Raw genomic sequence first — 18,886 nt, 5'->3', positions numbered from 1 at the left:
CCACACCCACGGGTTTTTAACACTTCCAGGGATGGAAACTCCACCACTTCCCTGGGCATCCCATTCCAATGACTGACAATCCTTTCCATGAAATTTTTTTCCTGATATCTCATCCAAACCTCCCCTGGCATCTGCAAGAGCAAGGAATGCCCACTTGCTCTGACTGATGTTTCCCTAAAACATCGTTCTGTGGGGACAAGGAAAGCCCCTGTGAGACACAAGTGTCTTGGAACTGGAATAAAACCCCAGAGAATGACAAAACAGCCACAAAACCTTGGTGTGTCCAGTGAGAGCTGGTAACAAAACCTCAGATCTGCTGCTGCACACTCTGTGGTCAGCCTTGTGCTCTGGCCTGTGGAGTTCCAGAGCAAACAAGGAGGTGCAGCAGCAGCAGGATCAGCAGAGGGGCTGTCGGGAGCCAGGCCAGGAACAGCCCTGGAATGAGGAACAGCTCGTGCTGGAGGTGCTGCTTAGCAACACTGCCCTGGACAGCCAGAGATTAATCAGATCTGCAGTGTCATGGCAAACACTCGGCTCAGCCCACTGGAAAAAGCAGAGGAAGATGCACTGCTGTCCCCCAGGTCACCAAAGGGACAGTCTGGGTCTGTCCAGGTCAGGAAGGCTGGAATTACATGAAATGAGAGGCACTGAGGGTTAATTAGGGATATGGCCAATCTTATTCATGTGAGGACCAGCAAACCACAGAATGAAGAAGCAATAACATAACACGTTGAATATCTCATCCCTCTCCCACCTCTGGCCAATAAAGGACTGCAGTTCAGGCTCTGTTTTTGTAAAGATTTTACCCATCTCGTTGGAACAGCCTCAGTGACAGGATCTCCTCCCACTGCCCCAGAGAAAGAATCCCACAGAGTGGCACCTCTCAGGACATTTCCCTTGATACTCAGCTAAATGATTCTTTGCAGAACTTCACTCTGTTCCTTTTCTGCTCTTTTCCACCAGGGGAAGGTCCCTCTCTCAGCCTCTGGAACACTCACTCTCAGCCAGCACACCCTGAGCAAGAGAACTACTGGAAAACTCCAGGTGAGCCAAGGGCTTATGATAAAACCACAGAAACCACGGGAAGTCTGGGCCTGGATTCTCCAACTAGGACTGATAACTTGCATGTAACAAGGGCAGGGAACAGGTGGGACATCGATGAAGCCCAAAATGAAGGAATGCAACTGCCAGGAGGATTCCAGAAGGCAACCACAGCTTGACAGCCATTGCTATTCCGGGATCACCTGGTTCTTCTATTTGGATTCTTTTGTTCTGCTGCTAAAACAAACCCACACTACTCTGGATTATTTGTTCACAGCTCTGTAATTATCACACTGTCAACATTTCACACCCGAACAAGACAGATAACTCTTCCTTCGGAAGGCAGGAAAAGGGTAATTGAGCAATGAGGGATGAAGGAGGCGCAAAGAGGCGCGGGCAGAATGCGAGTAAGGCTGGGGAGCAGAGCCAGGGATTCACCCGGGCTGGGAACCACCTGGCTGGGGAGGCCAGGCAGGGGGGGCACCTGAGGAGGCTGCAACAGTCTCCTCATTTATCTGGCACGAGGGAGTCACAAACTGTCCATACACAGAACTCCCTGGTCTGTAGGGAGGCAATGCTGCCAGCAGGGCACCCTCTGGGCAGTGCCACCCTCACAAAGGTCAGCACAGGTCAGACCAGGGCACACCTTTCAGGAGATGTTTTCCAGCTCCTGAAACCAGACTTCTTGTGTCCATCCCAAGCCTCTCCTTCTCCTTGGAATGCAGGGAAGGAGACTTGGAGCTTTGCTCTGCTCTGTTCTCTCTTTCCTTGTGGAGAACTGTGCTCAGATCAGGTTCCAGAACATCTTTAGTCCCCAGACAAAGCTGGCACTGCTGGACAGGAGCACTGGGCTCAGGACATTCACACCAGGTACAAAACCTGGGACCAGTTGGGACAAACCAACCTGCCCTTCTGTTTCAGGGGGGGAAAAAAAGATATTTTTTCATGTAAAGCAGCTTAACTTCTTTCCCAGTATCAGACATGAGAATGGGCCTTTTGAAAGACTCCTGAGGCAGGTCCAGCCTCCCAGCAGCTTCCAAGGAGGGGGAAAAGAGGGTGCAGGTGGAGGTGGGAGAGCAGGGAGGAAATGCTGCCCTAAGAGAAGCTCTTGGCAGGTCACAGAGGAAATGAGTCTGAAGGCAGAGCTGTCCAGGTGATTTGCTGCACTGACTGTGCACAGATAAGCTGCAAAGCCAGGATCACTTCTCCAGTGCTCCTTCCTGTGCCAGCAGTGCTGCCATCCAAACAAACTGCTCCTGGTGAAACAGGTGGCAATAAACACAGAGGGGAGAGGAGGAAACCACCTCCATAAACCCCTTTACATTCCTGGCCTCTTTTAAGGTCCACTTCTGCAATGCCACAGAGGAAGCTGTTCCAGGGGGTGTTTTACCTGTGCTTTCCCTCCCTGGATCTGTGGCCTTGGAGCAGCACGGGGATGTCACACTGTCTGTGCTCACCAGGCATCCCCTGCCCACCTCCACCCCAACCCTGGAGCAGGAAAATTGGGAAGAGACAACCCCATTTCCCCCCCCTGCCCACCTCCACCCCAACCCTGGAGCAGGAAAATTGGGAAGAGAGAACCCCATTTCCCACACCTGATGGCCACCTCTAAGTCTACAGGAAGGTACCAACACCAACCTGCTTCATTTTCACTGACAAATCTTGTGTGTTTTTAGTAACACATTTTCTACCAAACCAGCTGCCAGGCCAATAAATTTAAAAAAGCAGTTGGGAGATGATGTGTTTAGAATAAAAAATTATTATTATCTCTGGAATGGAGGGATTCATTGTGCAATTTTGCAGTAAAAGTTACTCATTCAAATATGAAACTCATGTTTCAGGCAGATGCTCTTGGCTCCAAAGACTTTCCCCACATTTCTGAGGCTTAAATTGGAACATTTGTATTCAGCAATAATTACAGCTGCAATGAAACAGAAATGCTCACTTTTGTAAAGGTTGGGGAATACCAACTGGAATTCAGATGATACCCAGCCCTGCATTTTCCCTGCCTACCTCCCTCACCTCCCAGACATTGTGCAAATACTGGAGATGAAGTTCATTTGCCCCAATCTGATAATTTATGAATTGGTATTTCAGTTTGATTCACCTTCTCTTTACAGCTGTGCCAAAAGGAGGAAAGTTACAGTGAAGGGATAAATCCACCACACATATGACACTTACAGGAGTACCAGCCTTGCTTTCAGGGCTTTCTCCATCCCTCAGGACACACAGGACAGAGAATTTCTGATTAAGAAATCTTAGAGAGGAATGAAAACCAAAGCAAGAATCCTCCCTGCTATTTTTCTCCACCTTCACTCCTTTTCTTTTCCTCCTAAGCTTATACTTTGTGTCTGATCTTTGGGTTGAGGTGATGAAGGAGGTGATGAGAGACAGCAGGAAACTGCACAGCTGACAATTCTGTTCCTAAACCACTCACATTTAAAGATGAAAACCAAAAAGAATATCCCCCAAGAACTGGGGGCAAAGTTTAAGTTCATTGCTGGTTTATCCCTCAAAATAACAAGAGAAACATTGCAAGTGACAGATCCTATTTTTGGGTCTTAGCAGTGATTATTTCTTGCCTAATTACTATCCAGTGGATTTACTATCCTTAAAGCAGAATTTTGTCAGCCAGCAGGAAATTTCAATTCTAACAGGCAGATTTAAGTGCCAGTCATTTATCCCTGAACTCTTTTTGACTCAGCTGCTGGTTACCAAGGTGGGCCTCACTCCCAGAGGGGCTGCCCCTCTGTCCCACCAGGCCCACACCAGTGGGAGGGATCTCAAGGCACCCTCCTCCACCCCATAACAACAAGAAAACCTGAATTTCTATTTGTAAATCATATAAAAGTCTACATTTGTCAGGTAGGCACAAGGATTGTCCACTCCAGCCTTTCCTGGCAAAGGCACAGTCAGGACAAGCTGGGCCTGTCCTGCTGAACCTTGGGGGTGTCCCCTCCTCTCCCCTGAGGGGATTGTGACAATAACTGATGGTTCTCACCGTGGCAATTCCTTCTCTTTAGTTTAAATCCCTCCACCAGTAACTTGCACCCATCAGCTCGTGCTTTCCATTGTCATAAGTCAAGTAGAAGTTTGAGTTTCCTCAGGTACAGCAAAGCCACACCAATCAGGCCACACTGTCCCACCCGGGAATGGCCGGGCTGTGCAGGGAGGGCGGGGGAGGTCCCAGCGAGCCCCGTCGGTGCTGGGAGCGCTCGGGAACACGGACTGGGCAGCTCTGGAGCTCATTTCTCGCTGCTGGGGAGACTGGAGAGGGAGGAGATGATCCTCTGGGATTATGGAGGGAGATAGGACAGAGCGCTGCAGGCCCAGCACCTGAGCCCCTCAGGGCCAGCACGGCGGCTCTCCCGGCTCTCCCCCACATCCTCCTCGGCGCTGAGCCCCGGGTGGTGCTGCCAAGGGGACAGAGGAGCGTGGGGAGGGCACACACAGCCCTGCGCTGAGCAGAAGCGACAGCAGAGCAGAACGGGAATCTTGTTTCCATAGCAACGAAAGTTTGCCAAAGTCTGCGGGAATCGCTGCCGTTCCCACCCCCAGAGCCGCGCGCTGCATCTCTGAGCCCACGGAATCCCCACACGCTCCATGGAATCAGCTCTGCTCTTCCAGGGAGCTGCGCTTGGGCTGGAACAACAGTGGCACCAGCTGGAGAAACCGCCTCGCGCGAGGCAGCGCCGGGCTGGGATCCCGAGGGGAGGGAGAACCCTCCGGGACAAGCTCCAGGGGATCCAGCTCAGTGGGAAGGGCCGCGAGCTCTGCCACGTCTGGAAAAGTCCAAAGTCAGGCCCTTCCACAGGAGCAAACACCCCAGAGAAGATCCCAGCCAGTGGGGATGGGGCACTTCTCTCTCCCAAGGTTTCCTGTCACCCTCATTACTATCCAAGGACCATCCACCACGACAGTCCAAGAAATTATGGCCCAAAACAAGGCCTAGTTCTGCCTGTTAAGGAGAAGGATTTAGTCTAAGGGAGAAAAAACATGTCTTGGTAGAAATGCCTTGGTAACTATTCAGGGTGAACTGTGGCAATGACACATTTCTGTTAATTCCACTGGGATGAACTGAATATTAAAGACAATACACAATATCCATGAACTAAAGCAATCCAAATTCCCAAATGGAGAAAGTTCAGAGATGAAGGTCCTGATGAAACGGGCACTCATGTTCTACTGAAGGTCTCTGAGAGATTCAGACAATACCTTGCACTGTTTGACTTGTTTTCTGCCAGCACAAGGTCAGTGCCATTGAAAGAGGGAGAGTGGAATGTGTTTATTATCCTACCTTTCATTTCTGCAGGACAATCCTTTAGCTGTGACCCAGAAACACATAAAGGGGACACTGTCACGTTGTATATTTTAATGGTCCTCTGTGCTCCCAGCAATCTGAGAGTTTGCAGTGCCTGGAGGTTTACACAAATTGAAGCTTTTGTTTGTTTACTCTCTGCCTTTCATTCACTCCACAGCAATAAAACCAGTCACATCCACTCAGCCTATCAATTAGTGCAGGCTGTTTGCATTTGGGCTTCCTGGGAACAGATTGGAATATTACCCATTTTTTCCTTATAGTAGTTTTGAAATGGGCATTTCTGTTCAGATCATCCTTTGGACACGGAAGTCTCTCAAGAATTGATGTGGAGCCAAGTGTGTTGGTGAAAAATCCAGTGAGAGTCTGAGATTGTTACTGTCTTTGTGGGGGAAATTCAAACAGATAAAAATACAACAGAGCACCAGAGTGTATAACAAATCCTGGAATTACCACCAAAACTGCCAAACAAACATGTTTTAAAGAGTAAAGGCCACTCATCTGACCAGTTAGGATGATTTTCACCATTTTAATTGATGCCTTGAGTTGGTTTTGTCCCTCACAAGATGACCAGCAGCACCACTGCACAGTCCCAACTGCTTCAACCAGATTTTGAATGATGAGGAGAGTGATTTAATCACCCCATGCCTGAGTTTCCCCATCTATTTTAAGGCATTATGATAAATTGCAACCCCACAGTGCCTGCAAGCCTGACTTCATTCAGATTGGCAGAACACTTTACCAGCTCCAGATGAAAGGTGCTACACAAGTGCCAAGTACTATCACTGTAATTATCATTCAATATACACTGATCAAAAGAATGAGAAGTGAATTAGCATTTCCTATTAGCCCTACTTACTGCCTAAATGTTAAATATTCCTCCCATGGGCTCTCTGCATGGAAACACACACAGGAACTGGTGGTGTTCCTCAGCTGGCACGACTCTGCTTCCCCAGGAGTGGAGGAATGAGGGATGTGAGGGGAGAGGCAGGAACCAGCACAACAGCACAGGGCTCTGCCACAAAGCCTGGTGAGGGACAGGGAGCTCAGAGCTGCCTCCTCACCCTCCCTCCTGCCCTCCCTCCTCTCTCCTGGCACCAGGACTGGGGGCCAGCCCAGGGTGTTTGTGCCTCTGGTCTCCCTTGGAGTCTGAGCCCTTCCCTGGGGTTCACACACCCCAGAGGAACCAGCCCAGTGTCCCCAGAGGCTGAGGAAGCACAAACATCTGGAACAGCTGAAGGAAATCAGAGAAATTGTGCCAACTTAGACCCACTGCAGAGCCAGTAACTTGCTGAGATAGTTTGTTCTCCCCTTCCCACCTGAGAACCACACAGCATTTACTTTATCTTCCCTAGAATCACCAGCCTCCCTGTTAATCCACACCAAACTCTGAGCTTCTCCCCTAGTCCTGAACAGTTACAGTGGAGTTGGGGCACAGAAATCCAGGGATTCCTGGCGATTCCTGGCATGTCCCTCTCGGTGCAGATCAAACAAGGGGCTCTGTGCTCTGTGGATCCTCAGGAGCTGAGCCAGCTCAGTTCATTCTCCCAGCAAAGCCCCTCCAAGTGTAACCCCCCCAGGCCATGCCCCACCCCTGCTCCTGCCACCCCTGGGCCAGCCTGGCCCCTCTGCTGCCCAGCCATGGCACTCTGACAGCAACCAGAAGCAATTAAAAGCAACCAAAAGCAGGCCAAAACCCCAGAAACTACAACAGGATCACTAATACCTTGAAAGGAAAGTGGCCTCTGTGTGAATTGAGCTGCTGCTGAGCCCCTGTGCTCCTCTTTTCTGTGACACTGTCCTTTAGACAGCTGAGAGAGAGACCTCCCTGCAACACACTCAGCTCAAAAAGGGAAAAAATCCATCCCCTGCCTTTGCAGTGGAGCAGGTCACAGCACCTTGTCTTTTATCCTGTCACTCCTGTCTCCTGCCTGATGCACACAATAAATCCACAGTGGTTGGACTGCAGCTCTGTGCTGAGATCTGACAATCCCTCCTATCTCCTTCCACGCTTCCAGTACTCCCCAACTGCAAATTCCAGGTTTACTTGAAAATATTTCAATATACAAGGTCAGACTCAAGGAATTAAACATATATTTACAGTCAGATTCATCTTCTAATTCCTGCACTGTGCAGCACTGAGTAGAGAAAAGGATTCCCTTTTTAAAAACAGTTTATCTTTCCTGCCTCAAGAAGAATTTATCCCACATCTCATAAAGTACAAGCAAAAACTAAAGGACAAAAATACCCACAGATTTATGTTAATAAAGATGACTTAGAAAAACCAAACAGCTGGTTCTAATTTAAATAACAAGCAATCAGAAATTTGACAATATGGGGTGCTGGCAGGGAAAGGCAGGAATGGTTCATATTCCATCCTGTTCCCATGTGTGCCCTGGGAACAAGCACTGGGGAGCCCAGGAACCCACTCACTCATTTTCACATCACAGATCAAGGTGGGAACATGCAATTCTCTGAAACTGAGGAGAATTCCAGGGGAGCAATTAGGAGTAGCTTTGCTAGTGGATAACCCCAGGCCTGGGAACTGGAAATGAAGAACTGCAGCTCAGGATGTGTTTCTGGGCCTTGGTGCAGGATCAGATCACAGTTGGTGAAGTTTTCCCTCCCTCAGCTGTAAAAGGAGGGTGGTGAGAACAACCCACCTTTGTGGAGAGCCTGGGAATCCATCCAGGGGGATGCCTGAGGTACAAAGTCTGAATGCTGACAAGGAGAACCTGACAGCAAGATCAGCCCTCCTGACTTTTCCTAAACAGCACCAGTGGGACTGGAAATAAGTGCAAATACCCCCAAGGACCTTCTTTTCTTTCCAATCCCTCAAATGCCCACAGAGCCAAAGCTTCCAGGCTTGTCCTGTTCCAGAAGTGGTGACTGAATTGAGACACACTCTCCAAGTCATTTCCACATTTCTTGCTGCCACTGCCACTGGTTTTCAAAGCCAGTTGACAGTTGGATGATAATGGCTTTATGTTTATGTATCATCTGTGATAATGTTCCTGTTCTCCTCAAATTCAGGCCTTGGAGAAGGGGGAATTTAATGGATGCAGCCACAGCCCCAAATGACAGTAATTTTCCCTCTGAGCTGCAATGGTTTAGTAAATAATCACATTTAAATTAAAGGCAGGGAAGGGCATTCCACTCTCCACATAATACAGGAGGAGAAATTCTCCAAAGTCAAATCATTATAATATAATTTACATGACTGCTTTAAAAAAATAATAATAAAATGGAAAATAGTGTGTATTATGCACAGGCAAAAACTTGGGAAAAAAATCCCTCAATATCTTGTCCACAGCAGCTTGAACTTGGATCCCATTATTCAGGATTATGTTCAGTGAAGAGGAATGGCAGAAGGGCTCCTCACTTTCATCTCCCCAGGAGTTTCCATTTACTGCCATTAGTATTTAATACTTCATTTATCAAGGATTAAACCCAGGATAGATGGAGGAATGCCATGAGAGTGGCTTAGGATGTTTCACTGCACATTCCACCATATACCAGCCCAAAGGGGCAGGAAAACTGTGGGAAAACAAGGGCAGTTCCAAGCAGGAGGAGAACCAACACCTCCAACATGTCCCATTTCTTTGTGACTACAAATGTTGCATTATTGAAGATCCTGAGAGGAGAGGAATGGCAGATGGACACAAAGGAGAGCTCCTGCCCCAGGGCAGCACATTCCAGGTGCAGAGCCACAGACACCACAGAGCTGATGGAGGGACATGGAGCTGATGTTCATGACCAACTGACCCACTGCAGAGTGTGTGGCCACCACTGCCTTTGGCCTTTGGAGCTCCTCAAAGAATTGCTTCCCTTCCAGTCCAGTTCACACAATTCCATGGATTGTGTGGCTTTGAACTGCAATGTGTTTTGGTTTAGGGTTTTTTTAGTAGCCAAGAAGGTCAAAAAGGGTTTTGGTGGTCCTGGAAAGCAAATGATTGATACTAGAATGGAGGATTAAAGGTCTGGAGGCAAGAAATGCTAAATTCTATCTGGTAAAAGACAGTACACAGATGTTTCCTCAGACACAGCTCTGTAGGAAAGGCAAGAGGCATTTTCAAATCACTTAAAAATGCTCAGACTACAGGTCATATTAACCCCCTCTGTGTGGAAGAGACTCCCTGCACAGTCACCGAGGTGCACCAACAGCAAGAAATCATCCTGGTTTCCCCATCCAAACACTTGGTGCAACAATTCTGCACAAGTTCTTTGGCCCTCTGGACTTGGCTTGGCCTGGGATCTTTTCCTGGAACACCAAACAGATCTGGCTGTAACGGAGGGAGTCAATAGATGGCAGTGTTGGTGGGATGGCACAGTCCCCACCCGGCAGCCTCGGCCCCCTCCCTGCTCTGCTTCCCTGCAGGGTGGGCACCGGGAGGGCATCAATGAGCACTCAGCACTCCCTCACCTTCTGGGCCCTGGGCTGGATGAAACACCACACAGATCTCAGGTTAACCCACATCACACCTCAGCATGTTTGGATTCAAAGCATCTCTGTATGCCCTGAAAGGCAAATTCCAGCCACCCCAAGGCTCTCCTGCCTCCCCTGGGCACAGAGGAGGCTCCAGCACTTCCCCTGGTCACGCTGGTGTTTCCAGCTCTGGAGCACCAGCAGTTCCTGCCAGCTGTGCCCTGGCAGTGGGACAACTCTGGGTCCCTCCCTGAGGACACACTTTAACTGAATCTCATGCTAAGTCAGGCCCTGTCTTTCTTTCCGATCCTGAGATATTGACTTTTCTTGAAGCACTCATTAATTAGGTCTCTTCAATCAAGGGGCGGAACGTGATGAGCACCAAGCACTCCAACAAGACCATTTAACTCCAAAGATGTCTCCTGAAACACGAGTGTGAGGACAGTCAGGCCCTGCCATGACTGTATTTGATTCAAGGAATTCATTAGGATGTTTCCCTGCTTACACTGAGGTTTTAACACCTACAAACACCAAATGTTCTATTCCCAGACAGTGATGCAGCACTCAGGGAAGTTTCTGCAGCCCACACAGAGCACTGCACAGCTGGTGATGGGAAATACACTCCTGGTTTTCCAGTCACAGACTAAAACCTGGACACTTCTCTTGTCCTTGGAGCAGAACCAGGGACTCACCTGAGTGTCCCCTTGGGTTACAGACTGGAACTCACCACCTGCATCAGATCCCCCAGAGCTCTGGGAGCACTGGAGTTAACTGAGGGATTTACATGGAAAGTGATGATTTTACAGCATGAGATAATTTGGGCTAGGGAAGATTTTTCCAAGTTTAAGAAGCTTTATATTAAAAATTTCTTTCAATAGAAGGACTAAGAGCAGTCACATATTAAGACATAGAAATCTCAAGACTTGATTTCAAGGTTATATCCTGTAATTCTACAAACTACCTAAACCACAATGCCCAATTAACTGCAACTTGCCTGGCAAATTTCTTTATGTGAAGGGAGCTCCCAAGGGAAGTTCCCAAATTTCCATCCTAGTTTGCTTTAGTTGTGAAATGAAAGGAAGCAACTGAGGAGTGCAACACTGTCCAAACAGCTGAACCCAAGGGCTCCTGAGCTTCCCAGGCCCTGGAGACTCAGCAGCAGAAGGATGGAGATGTCAGGCAAGAACAATCAGCTGGAAAATATGAAAAACTTACCATCTCCAAACCTCCAACAGCAGGCTCAAAAGTAATAATCCCATTAGCACTAAACGAAGGCACTAATTACTGCTCCAGTGGCTGGAGTGGACTGACTGCTAATGCTCCTCTGGCTAATGAAGGGAGGGGAGGGAGAGTGTATTGCTTTGGTCAGACATCTGCTGGAGCCAGGAATGAGGCCATTCACATTCAGGCAGTGCCATCCCAGGGCTGAGCAGCAGAGAAATGAAGTGATGGTGGGTTTGACTGGGCAAGGCCAAGGCCACCTGTCACCTGTGTGATGACTGCCCTGATTTAACCCACACACAACAACAGAGCTGCTCAAAGCAACCACATCCCACATCTGTTCCACTCCCATGGGCCACCCTGCCTAAGGCTGGGATAACTTCTCTAAAAGAACCCCAAAAAGCAGGATCTATACCACTGGAAAGCAATAAACAGCAGTGCATTTCCACTGACTACAAGTGCACTCAGAAAACCCTCCCAAATCCTCTGCCTTGTGAGGAATCCGATTTTCCCATCATTTTTTGTGTTTTTCATCAACAAGTGGTATGTTGTTCAGGGTTCAGAGACAGTCACTCACTGAGATGGATGGGTTCATGGTTGCAAGGCACCATTTACAGAACTAAAATAAACTTCTCCAAACTGCTGTTCATGACTCATTCACCAGTGCAAATGTTCTCAGGTGAACTGGGTGTGCTCAGATTTTTTTCAGATTGCACCACTGCCTTTCCTTTGAAATTCTGGTTCTGCCTCCCTGGGTTTGTTGTGCAGCAGCTGAGCCTGCAAAGGTGTGGCCTGCAGAGAAAACCTGTATGGAGCAATCTGATCATCCACGTTCTCTTCCTGAAAACAGGACCTTCTGATTGCCTTGGCTGTTCTCTTACTGGGAACATCTACCTCCAGCTCTGGATACTTTATGCTTAAACTTATCCTTTTTTAGATTCCCACACAGATTTCTCTTTTGCTATTCTTGCAGGTTACCCTGAATGTTACCCAGAAGAACTCGGTGACTTCAGCTGGTTACAGAGCCCCCGATTCTGTTGCATTAACTAGAGATGTGTCCAGGCTGATGATACATTAGGAAAAAACCCCACAGCTCCTCCCAGCTGCATCTCTGTTGTCCACTATTAAAAATGTATTTTGATCCCATCACTGTGCTTCCTTTTGTCAGCTCAGGGTGCTCCTAAACTGAGTAATTGCTTGGGTTGGATGTTATTTGTTAGATAACACTCACTGAGACCCTGTTAAGACTCATTGAGATTCTGTAACGCTCCCTGAGATCCTGTGGCACTTGTGAGACCCCGTGGCACTCACTCATTCCAACCCCGTGTCGCTCACTGAGACCCCGTGGCACTTAGTGAGACCCTTTAACACTCATTGATACCCTGTAACACTCACTGAGCCCCTGCGGCACTCACTGAGACCCCATGGCATTTAGTGAGACCCTTTAACACTCATTGATACCCTGTAACACTCTCTGAGACCCCCGTGGCACTCCCTGAGACCCGGTGGCACTCCCTGAGACTCTTTAACACTCATGAAGACCCTGTAACACTCACTGAAGACCCTACAGCACTCACTGAGACCCTGTGGCACTCATTGATACCCTGTAACACTCCATGACACCTCATGGCATTCATTATTACCCCATGGCACTCACTGAGACTCCATGACACCCATTCAGACCCCCAGCACTCATTCAGACCCCATGACACCCATTCAGACCCCATGACACCCACTCAGCCCCCCAGCCCTCACTCAGACCCTATGACACCCATTCAGACCCTGTGGCACCCCCTGAGCCCCCCAGCACCCCCTGAGCCCCAGCACCTCCTGAGCCTCCCAGTCCCCCCAGCCCCCCCCAGCCCCAGCACCCACTCAGCCCCCAGCCCCCCAGCCCCCCCTCAGCCCCCAGCCCCCCCAGCCCCCCGCTCCCCTCGGCACTGACCGTGACGCGGAAGGGCGTGGTGGCCGCGGGCTCCATGCCGGGGCTCCTCTCGGCGATGCCGCTGGGCATGCTGCGCCTCTGCCCGCACCGCTCCGGGGGGGACTCTGCGGGGGGACAGAACACACGGCACAGTCACCACCCCCGGGCACGGCATGGCACAGCAGTGCCAGCAGGCCCTGCAGGGTGGCATCCTGCTTTGAGATGTCCCTGCAAAGGAGCCAACGTGGCGGCCCCGTGGATTTCATGGCCACCCAGAGCGATATTCCATCAACAAGACTTTCACCTCCAACAGTAAGCACCTTTCACACAACTGAAAGCTCCAGATAGTGCCTGACAAGTTGGCATTATCATTCCTGCCAGTGTGCAGATGAGCAAACAGAAATGGCACCGAGCTGAGAGGGAACTGCAGGCAGAGTACAGACCCTGCACGTGTGACTTGGATCCTCCTCGGGCTCAGTCAGACCAGGGCACAGCTGTCTCACTGCAGGTGATGTCCATCGTGATTCCTCTCCAGGCACACAGGGCAGAGCCCTCCATGCCCCAGGGCTGCTGTGCAGCCAGGTCTGAGGGCACTGACACCACAGACTGCTCTCTTAACCTCTTCCTTCATCATTAAAATAAACCCCAACAGAGCCAGCAAACACCTGTGTTTATCCCAGACCCAAACACAGAGCTGGGTTAGGACCCAGAGCCTCCTGTAAGTATCAAACTTATGGTTCAAAAACTGTTGGGAGTCCAGTCTCCATTTCAGCTTCGTTGAGGCACTGTGGGTTTCACTGCAGGAGAGGCACGTTACAAAACCCTCTGCAAGACACCAGAAATAACCAGAAGGAGGGTTGGGTGTGGGTGTTTGGGGGGAGCTGTTTGTTTTAAAGGTTAATAAAAATAGCTTACAGGTAAATTAGTAACTCCTAACTACCAGGAATGTACAGCAGAGCAGTTTGACATGAATATATAAAGCTTTACGTGCACTTTTACTTCTCCAGGCTGGAGGCACAGCCTCAGGTCGGGTCACTCTGCCTTGCTGTCACAGCAAACCCACAGCCAGTGGCCACATAAATGGGTGCTGAAAGGCAGCAATAGAGAACCTCTGGAGTCACCAGAGGCTGAAAAAGAAATGTCTTCATTTACAGAAGAAGAGATTCAGGTTAGCCACTGGAACCAGCCTCTCCTCCCAGGGACAGCGGAACTGATGAGAGCTCTGCCTGCCAGACACGGTTCAGGTGCAAAGAGCTCCCTTCCCTCCCCTCTCCTGGGCAGATGGATATCAGGGAAATACCTCCTGAAATCCCTTCCAGCATTATTTGCTGCCATTTCTGACAAATCTGCCCACTTGTGCCCATGACAAGCAAACTACAAGAGATCAGATTCAGTGTCTGACTTGAGCTTTCTCTCCACATCTAACACATCTTCCTCCTCTCCTGACCTCCCACCTGTGGCAGCTGTTTCACCCTTTCCAGCGGGTCCAGGATCCTGCACTGGCCTCAGCTGCAGCCTCACACTGTGGCTCTTGGCCATTTTAATGCTTCACATTTGATAAAAACCTTGACCACCCCATGGAACACTGCAAGGTTTCATTAAGGAACATCTGCCATCCATTTGTATCCCAAGAGAAGGGATTCCAGGAGGAGGAACAGCACCACAGCAGGCACCTAACCATGGAATGACCTGTCCAGAAGCACTTGGTTTTATCAGAGAACACCCTCCCTAGGCAGGGAATTTCTCTGTAAGCTTAACACTATCCCCCAGCTCACCCAAATTCCAGGATTACACCTTCCCCTGTCCCTTTCTTTGCTCCACATCAGATCTGATCTGGGGACACAGACACACAGTATCTCAGGACACGATTCATCCTCCAAAGGCCTCAACTTCTTACAAACTTAAAACCTCCAAATCTTTCTTTTATCACCAAGAGCCTGAAAATCCCTGCAGCAACAGTGGGATGGAGGAGGATTACAGTGCAGGAATCCTGGCTCTGAGAGCAGATTCCCTGGGGGCAGAGAGGAAGCCAGAGATGCTGCTGTGCAGAGATGGATGCCCACAGGAAGGGGATGGTTTCTGGCTCTCCCTTTGACCAGCCCACAACAGAACACCCAAATGAAGGATGGGATATGCAGATGAGCAATTAGAAGCTGTCTAATTACTCCTGGATGGCTGAACCAGGCAGGCCCACCTAAGTGTATCACCTGGCCCTTTAGAAGCTCTTAAAACCTCAAAATTGAACTGGAAAAGGTTCAGAAGTGACTCTGAGGAGGACTGTGTCAGTTCTGGTGGAAATTCTTTACTCCTTGTCTGATCTCCTCATTGTTGGTGGCATTTTCCCTGTACTTCTCTAAACTGCCCCCAGGATCACTTGGCATTTCTCCTCACACTTTTACTCTCCCCCTCCCCACTGTAGAGCTGTGCTCCTGCAGGCCCTCCCAATTCTTTTCCAGGAATATGTCCTAAATCTCCCCACCAGCAGCTCATCTGCACAGCCCAGGGCTGTTCTGGGCTCATCCACCTCACACAGGAAGAAACAGCCACCAGGGCTTCCTGCTTTTCCAAATATTTACAGGAGGCTGCCATGGTTTGTGTTTTCCCCAGTGCAGAATAACATCTTCAAAGAGAAACTTCCTCTTCCAGGTTATCCCACTCAGCTGGGCCAACCTGCTGTTTGCTGTGTAAGCACCAGCAGGTTTTTGGAGCTGCCAGGATTGAACTTATCCCACTTCTCCAGCAGGACACACAACACTGCAAACACTGCACACTGATTTAGGAGCCAGGGCTCATGAATATTTCTGAAGCTGCTTCTGTACAGCAATAAGCACACTTGATTTGTTAACTAGTTCAAGGCACTGGAACTGGCAGGATAATTAATCCTCACTCCATTCTCCCATGCCTGTTTTTCATGCTGTGGAATCATTACAGAGCAGCACAGTGATCCCCCCAAGGCTCCAGGACAGCAGCAGAACAGGCTGTGAGGAGCTCCTGGTACCCAAACTCCTGCTTAACCCACCCAACAGCACTGCCTGCTTTGATTCACCTTCTCAGACACTGCTCCAGAGCAGGTTGTTCTGTGTAACAAACACACAAACTAATACAAATACTGTTTACTTTTCACTTTGCAAGGGAGGTGTTTCTACATTGGCATTCCCTGCTCTGTGAATCCCAGCTAGTCCAGGAGATCACCGGGATTAGGCTCTCCTTACTGGGAATGAAACACATTAACTCCTCCTGTTTGTTCCTCTCTCTGCTCTCCTCTCACACTCGACTCCGGGAGCCAGGGGAACACAGCATGGACAAAGCAGGGAGAACCAGCTGGAAGGAACAACCAAAAAGCAGCTGCTTCCCAGGGAGTTGGTGTCCTGATCTGAAACTGCTCCAGCTCCAAACGAGCCGGGAGGCACAACCCGAGGGGTCTGCAGAGAAGTCAGGAGGAGCAATGGCCTCCCTGCACTCACCAGAAGGAAGCCGAGCTGGCGAGCGGCGCTCATGCCATGGCACTCCCGCGGCAGGAGGAGGAGGACAGGGGATGACTTCATGGGAGGCAGAGAGCAGGGCAAGTATGACCGGAATGCCAGAGCAGGCGGGCACCGGGACAGGGCAGGGTCCCGCTCCGTGCCGTGCCGTGCCAAGAACGGAGCCTTGCAGGGCAGAAAAACTTCACCCGCTGGTGTGGAAGGAACGCAGAGAGCTGAGAGTCGCCCAGACCCCACGGCTGGTGGTGGAGGTGCCACGGGCTGCTCCCCACATCCCGCGGGGCCCCGATCCGCCCTGCCCTGCCCTGCCCGACCCACCGGGCACTGCCCGACCCGCCGCTGCCCCGCGCTCACCGGGGCGGAGCTCTGCGAAACCAGAGCGAACAGGAATTACCGGTCTCCTGCTCGCACAATTACAGCCGGGAATTAATTTTATTGCTTAATGGATTCAGGTGCTATTCCTCTAATTTCTGCATTGTCTAATAACTCCTTATTCCAAGCTCACCGGAGGGGAGGAGGAGGCAGTGACAGTGATTTAACAGGGCTCGGGGTAGCACTTAGGAATTAGAACAGTCCCGGGAGAACAGAGATTGCATCGTCTGTGTGATTCCACATACTCCAGAGAGGCTGCAGGAAAACCAACATTTCAGGCAGCTCTAGGTGGCCACATGAGCCCAGGAGGAAAGATGGATCTTTAATCTGAATCCAAAGGGGGATTTGGAAGCTGCTGTTAAAATAGAGGCACTTTCATAAAGCGGAATAGACAAAGACAGCAAGTAACAAACACTGAGCTGAGCCAACTTCCCCCTTCATGAGGCTTGAAGAGTTTTGGGAAGCAGAGATGCAAAAATGTGAGCTCTCCAGTGGACAAAGAGCAGGGGGTTAGGAAAGCCCTTCCTGGTCCCAGCAGCTGGACAGGAATGCAGCTGCAAGGCCACCTGTGTGGTTCAGTTACCTGGAGAACTATTTATTGGAACGTGATCCTGCAGCCAATTCCAGCTGAGCCCTTCCAGCAATGCTGTAACCACTATGCCCCACAAAATTAATTAAAAGTCAAACCTTTATTAGGCAATAAAGTCGACTTTTAAATGAAAATGGTCATGCAGCAAAAGTTGAGGGCAGGGAATGGTGCCCTCTGAACAAGCAGAGTCGTCTGAAAGCACAGACAGTGAGCACAGGGAGGGAGGGTGTTCTCCAGGCCAAGGAAAGCTGTTTCAGCACCACTTTTATGGTAGAATAAAATTTCTTTTTGCATCTCAGAATCTCTGGCTCAAACACACTTCCACAAAGCCCAGCAATTCCACTGGCTGTACCCACAGCTCTTCCACACCAGAATCACTGATTTCCTCCCCACTCCTTCCATGCTCCAAGCAGAAATAGTTTCACATTTTCTCAGGCTCTCATGACCTTTCCAGACAATCAAGGACACTGTTTACAGAACTACAGCTTGTAAAAGAACCTCTCCCTTATCTAACCATTTACATACAGAACAAAAAAAATAAATTAGGATTATTACTTGGCTTTTCTGCTACACTCTGGCATAAAACACTTGGAATTACTCAACGGGCTGATGCTACAGCTCATGTTCTCTGCAGTGGCTACACCAAACAGACCCAGCTTCTCACCACCACCTTTCACTTCAGAGGTGCAAACCCACTGTATTCAGTGTGGTGGGCAGGATGCCATCTCTGACTCAACTGTGGCCCTGCCTAAAAGCACTAAAAAGCACCTGAAGCACCACTCAGAGCCACACAACCCTCTGCAGCTCCAGGAACAGGGCTGGGACACTTGTGTGAACTGAAGAGCCTTCTTAGAAGTGGCTGGAAGACAAAAAACATCTCCTAGAAAACATCAGACCACACTGGTTCCCTCAGCTAAAATTCATGGCCATCTCCTCGCAAAGTGAGAAGTTCTGGAAGAACAGCTTTTCCTTTGTTAAATGATGAAGTGACAGTGGCCTCTGCCACAGGATGCTGTGCACTCCAATGGATGTCCCATCATCTGTGTCAGGTTCCTGGATATGGAGGATTTAATATTCCTCACCCTGCTCCTGAGCAAGGGCTATTAATGGCTCTTGAATACAGCACTGAAAAAAGCTCTGCCATTTTTCTGAGTACTTGATATGTATCTATTCCTCTATTTTCTCTAATATCACCCACTAAGAGAACTCTTTCTCCAGCAGAGCTGCTTTTGAGTGCATGAAACAGCACAGGGACTTCCTGCCCTCTGGTTTCGTTTTCCTGAGGGCTCTGCTTGCCCAGTGTCCCAGCCCCTCCTCTCCTGGAGAGCTCAGGTGGGATGCCCTGTGCCCGCAGTGGGGTTTGGGATGTGGCACAGCAGCGATCCCGCTGCCTCACTAGGTGGAGCTGGAGTCCCTCGGCTGGCCGAGCACACCCAGCACCGACCCGGCGCCGGGAGTTCTCCTCGGAGAGGTTTATCTGCTTTGTCTGGAGTTCAGAGGGCTCTGGAGACCC

At 49.8% G+C, this 18,886-nt stretch overlaps 1 protein-coding gene across 7 annotated transcripts in view; it reads right to left on the bottom strand.

The window, feature by feature from the left end:
- The window catches only part of DAB2IP (DAB2 interacting protein), a 167,044-nt gene that overhangs the window by 107,846 nt on the left and 40,312 nt on the right, over positions 1 to 18,886 (bottom strand). For 6 of the 7 annotated variants that reach the window (XM_071574628.1, XM_071574631.1, XM_071574632.1 and 3 more), the window contains exon 2: positions 12,952 to 13,055. In XM_071574628.1, coding sequence (XP_071430729.1) covers positions 12,952 to 13,055 — 104 coding nt within the window. Of the gene's footprint in view, positions 1 to 12,951; positions 13,056 to 16,394; positions 16,590 to 18,886 lie in introns of those variants that run through there. The other variant, XM_071574635.1, reaches the window with a different exon arrangement.

This window comes from Pithys albifrons, chromosome 20 (genome assembly GCF_047495875.1).
Source record: "Pithys albifrons albifrons isolate INPA30051 chromosome 20, PitAlb_v1, whole genome shotgun sequence".
Lineage (NCBI taxonomy): Eukaryota > Metazoa > Chordata > Aves > Passeriformes > Thamnophilidae > Pithys > Pithys albifrons.
This window is presented reverse-complemented; position numbering and strand designations above follow the sequence as displayed.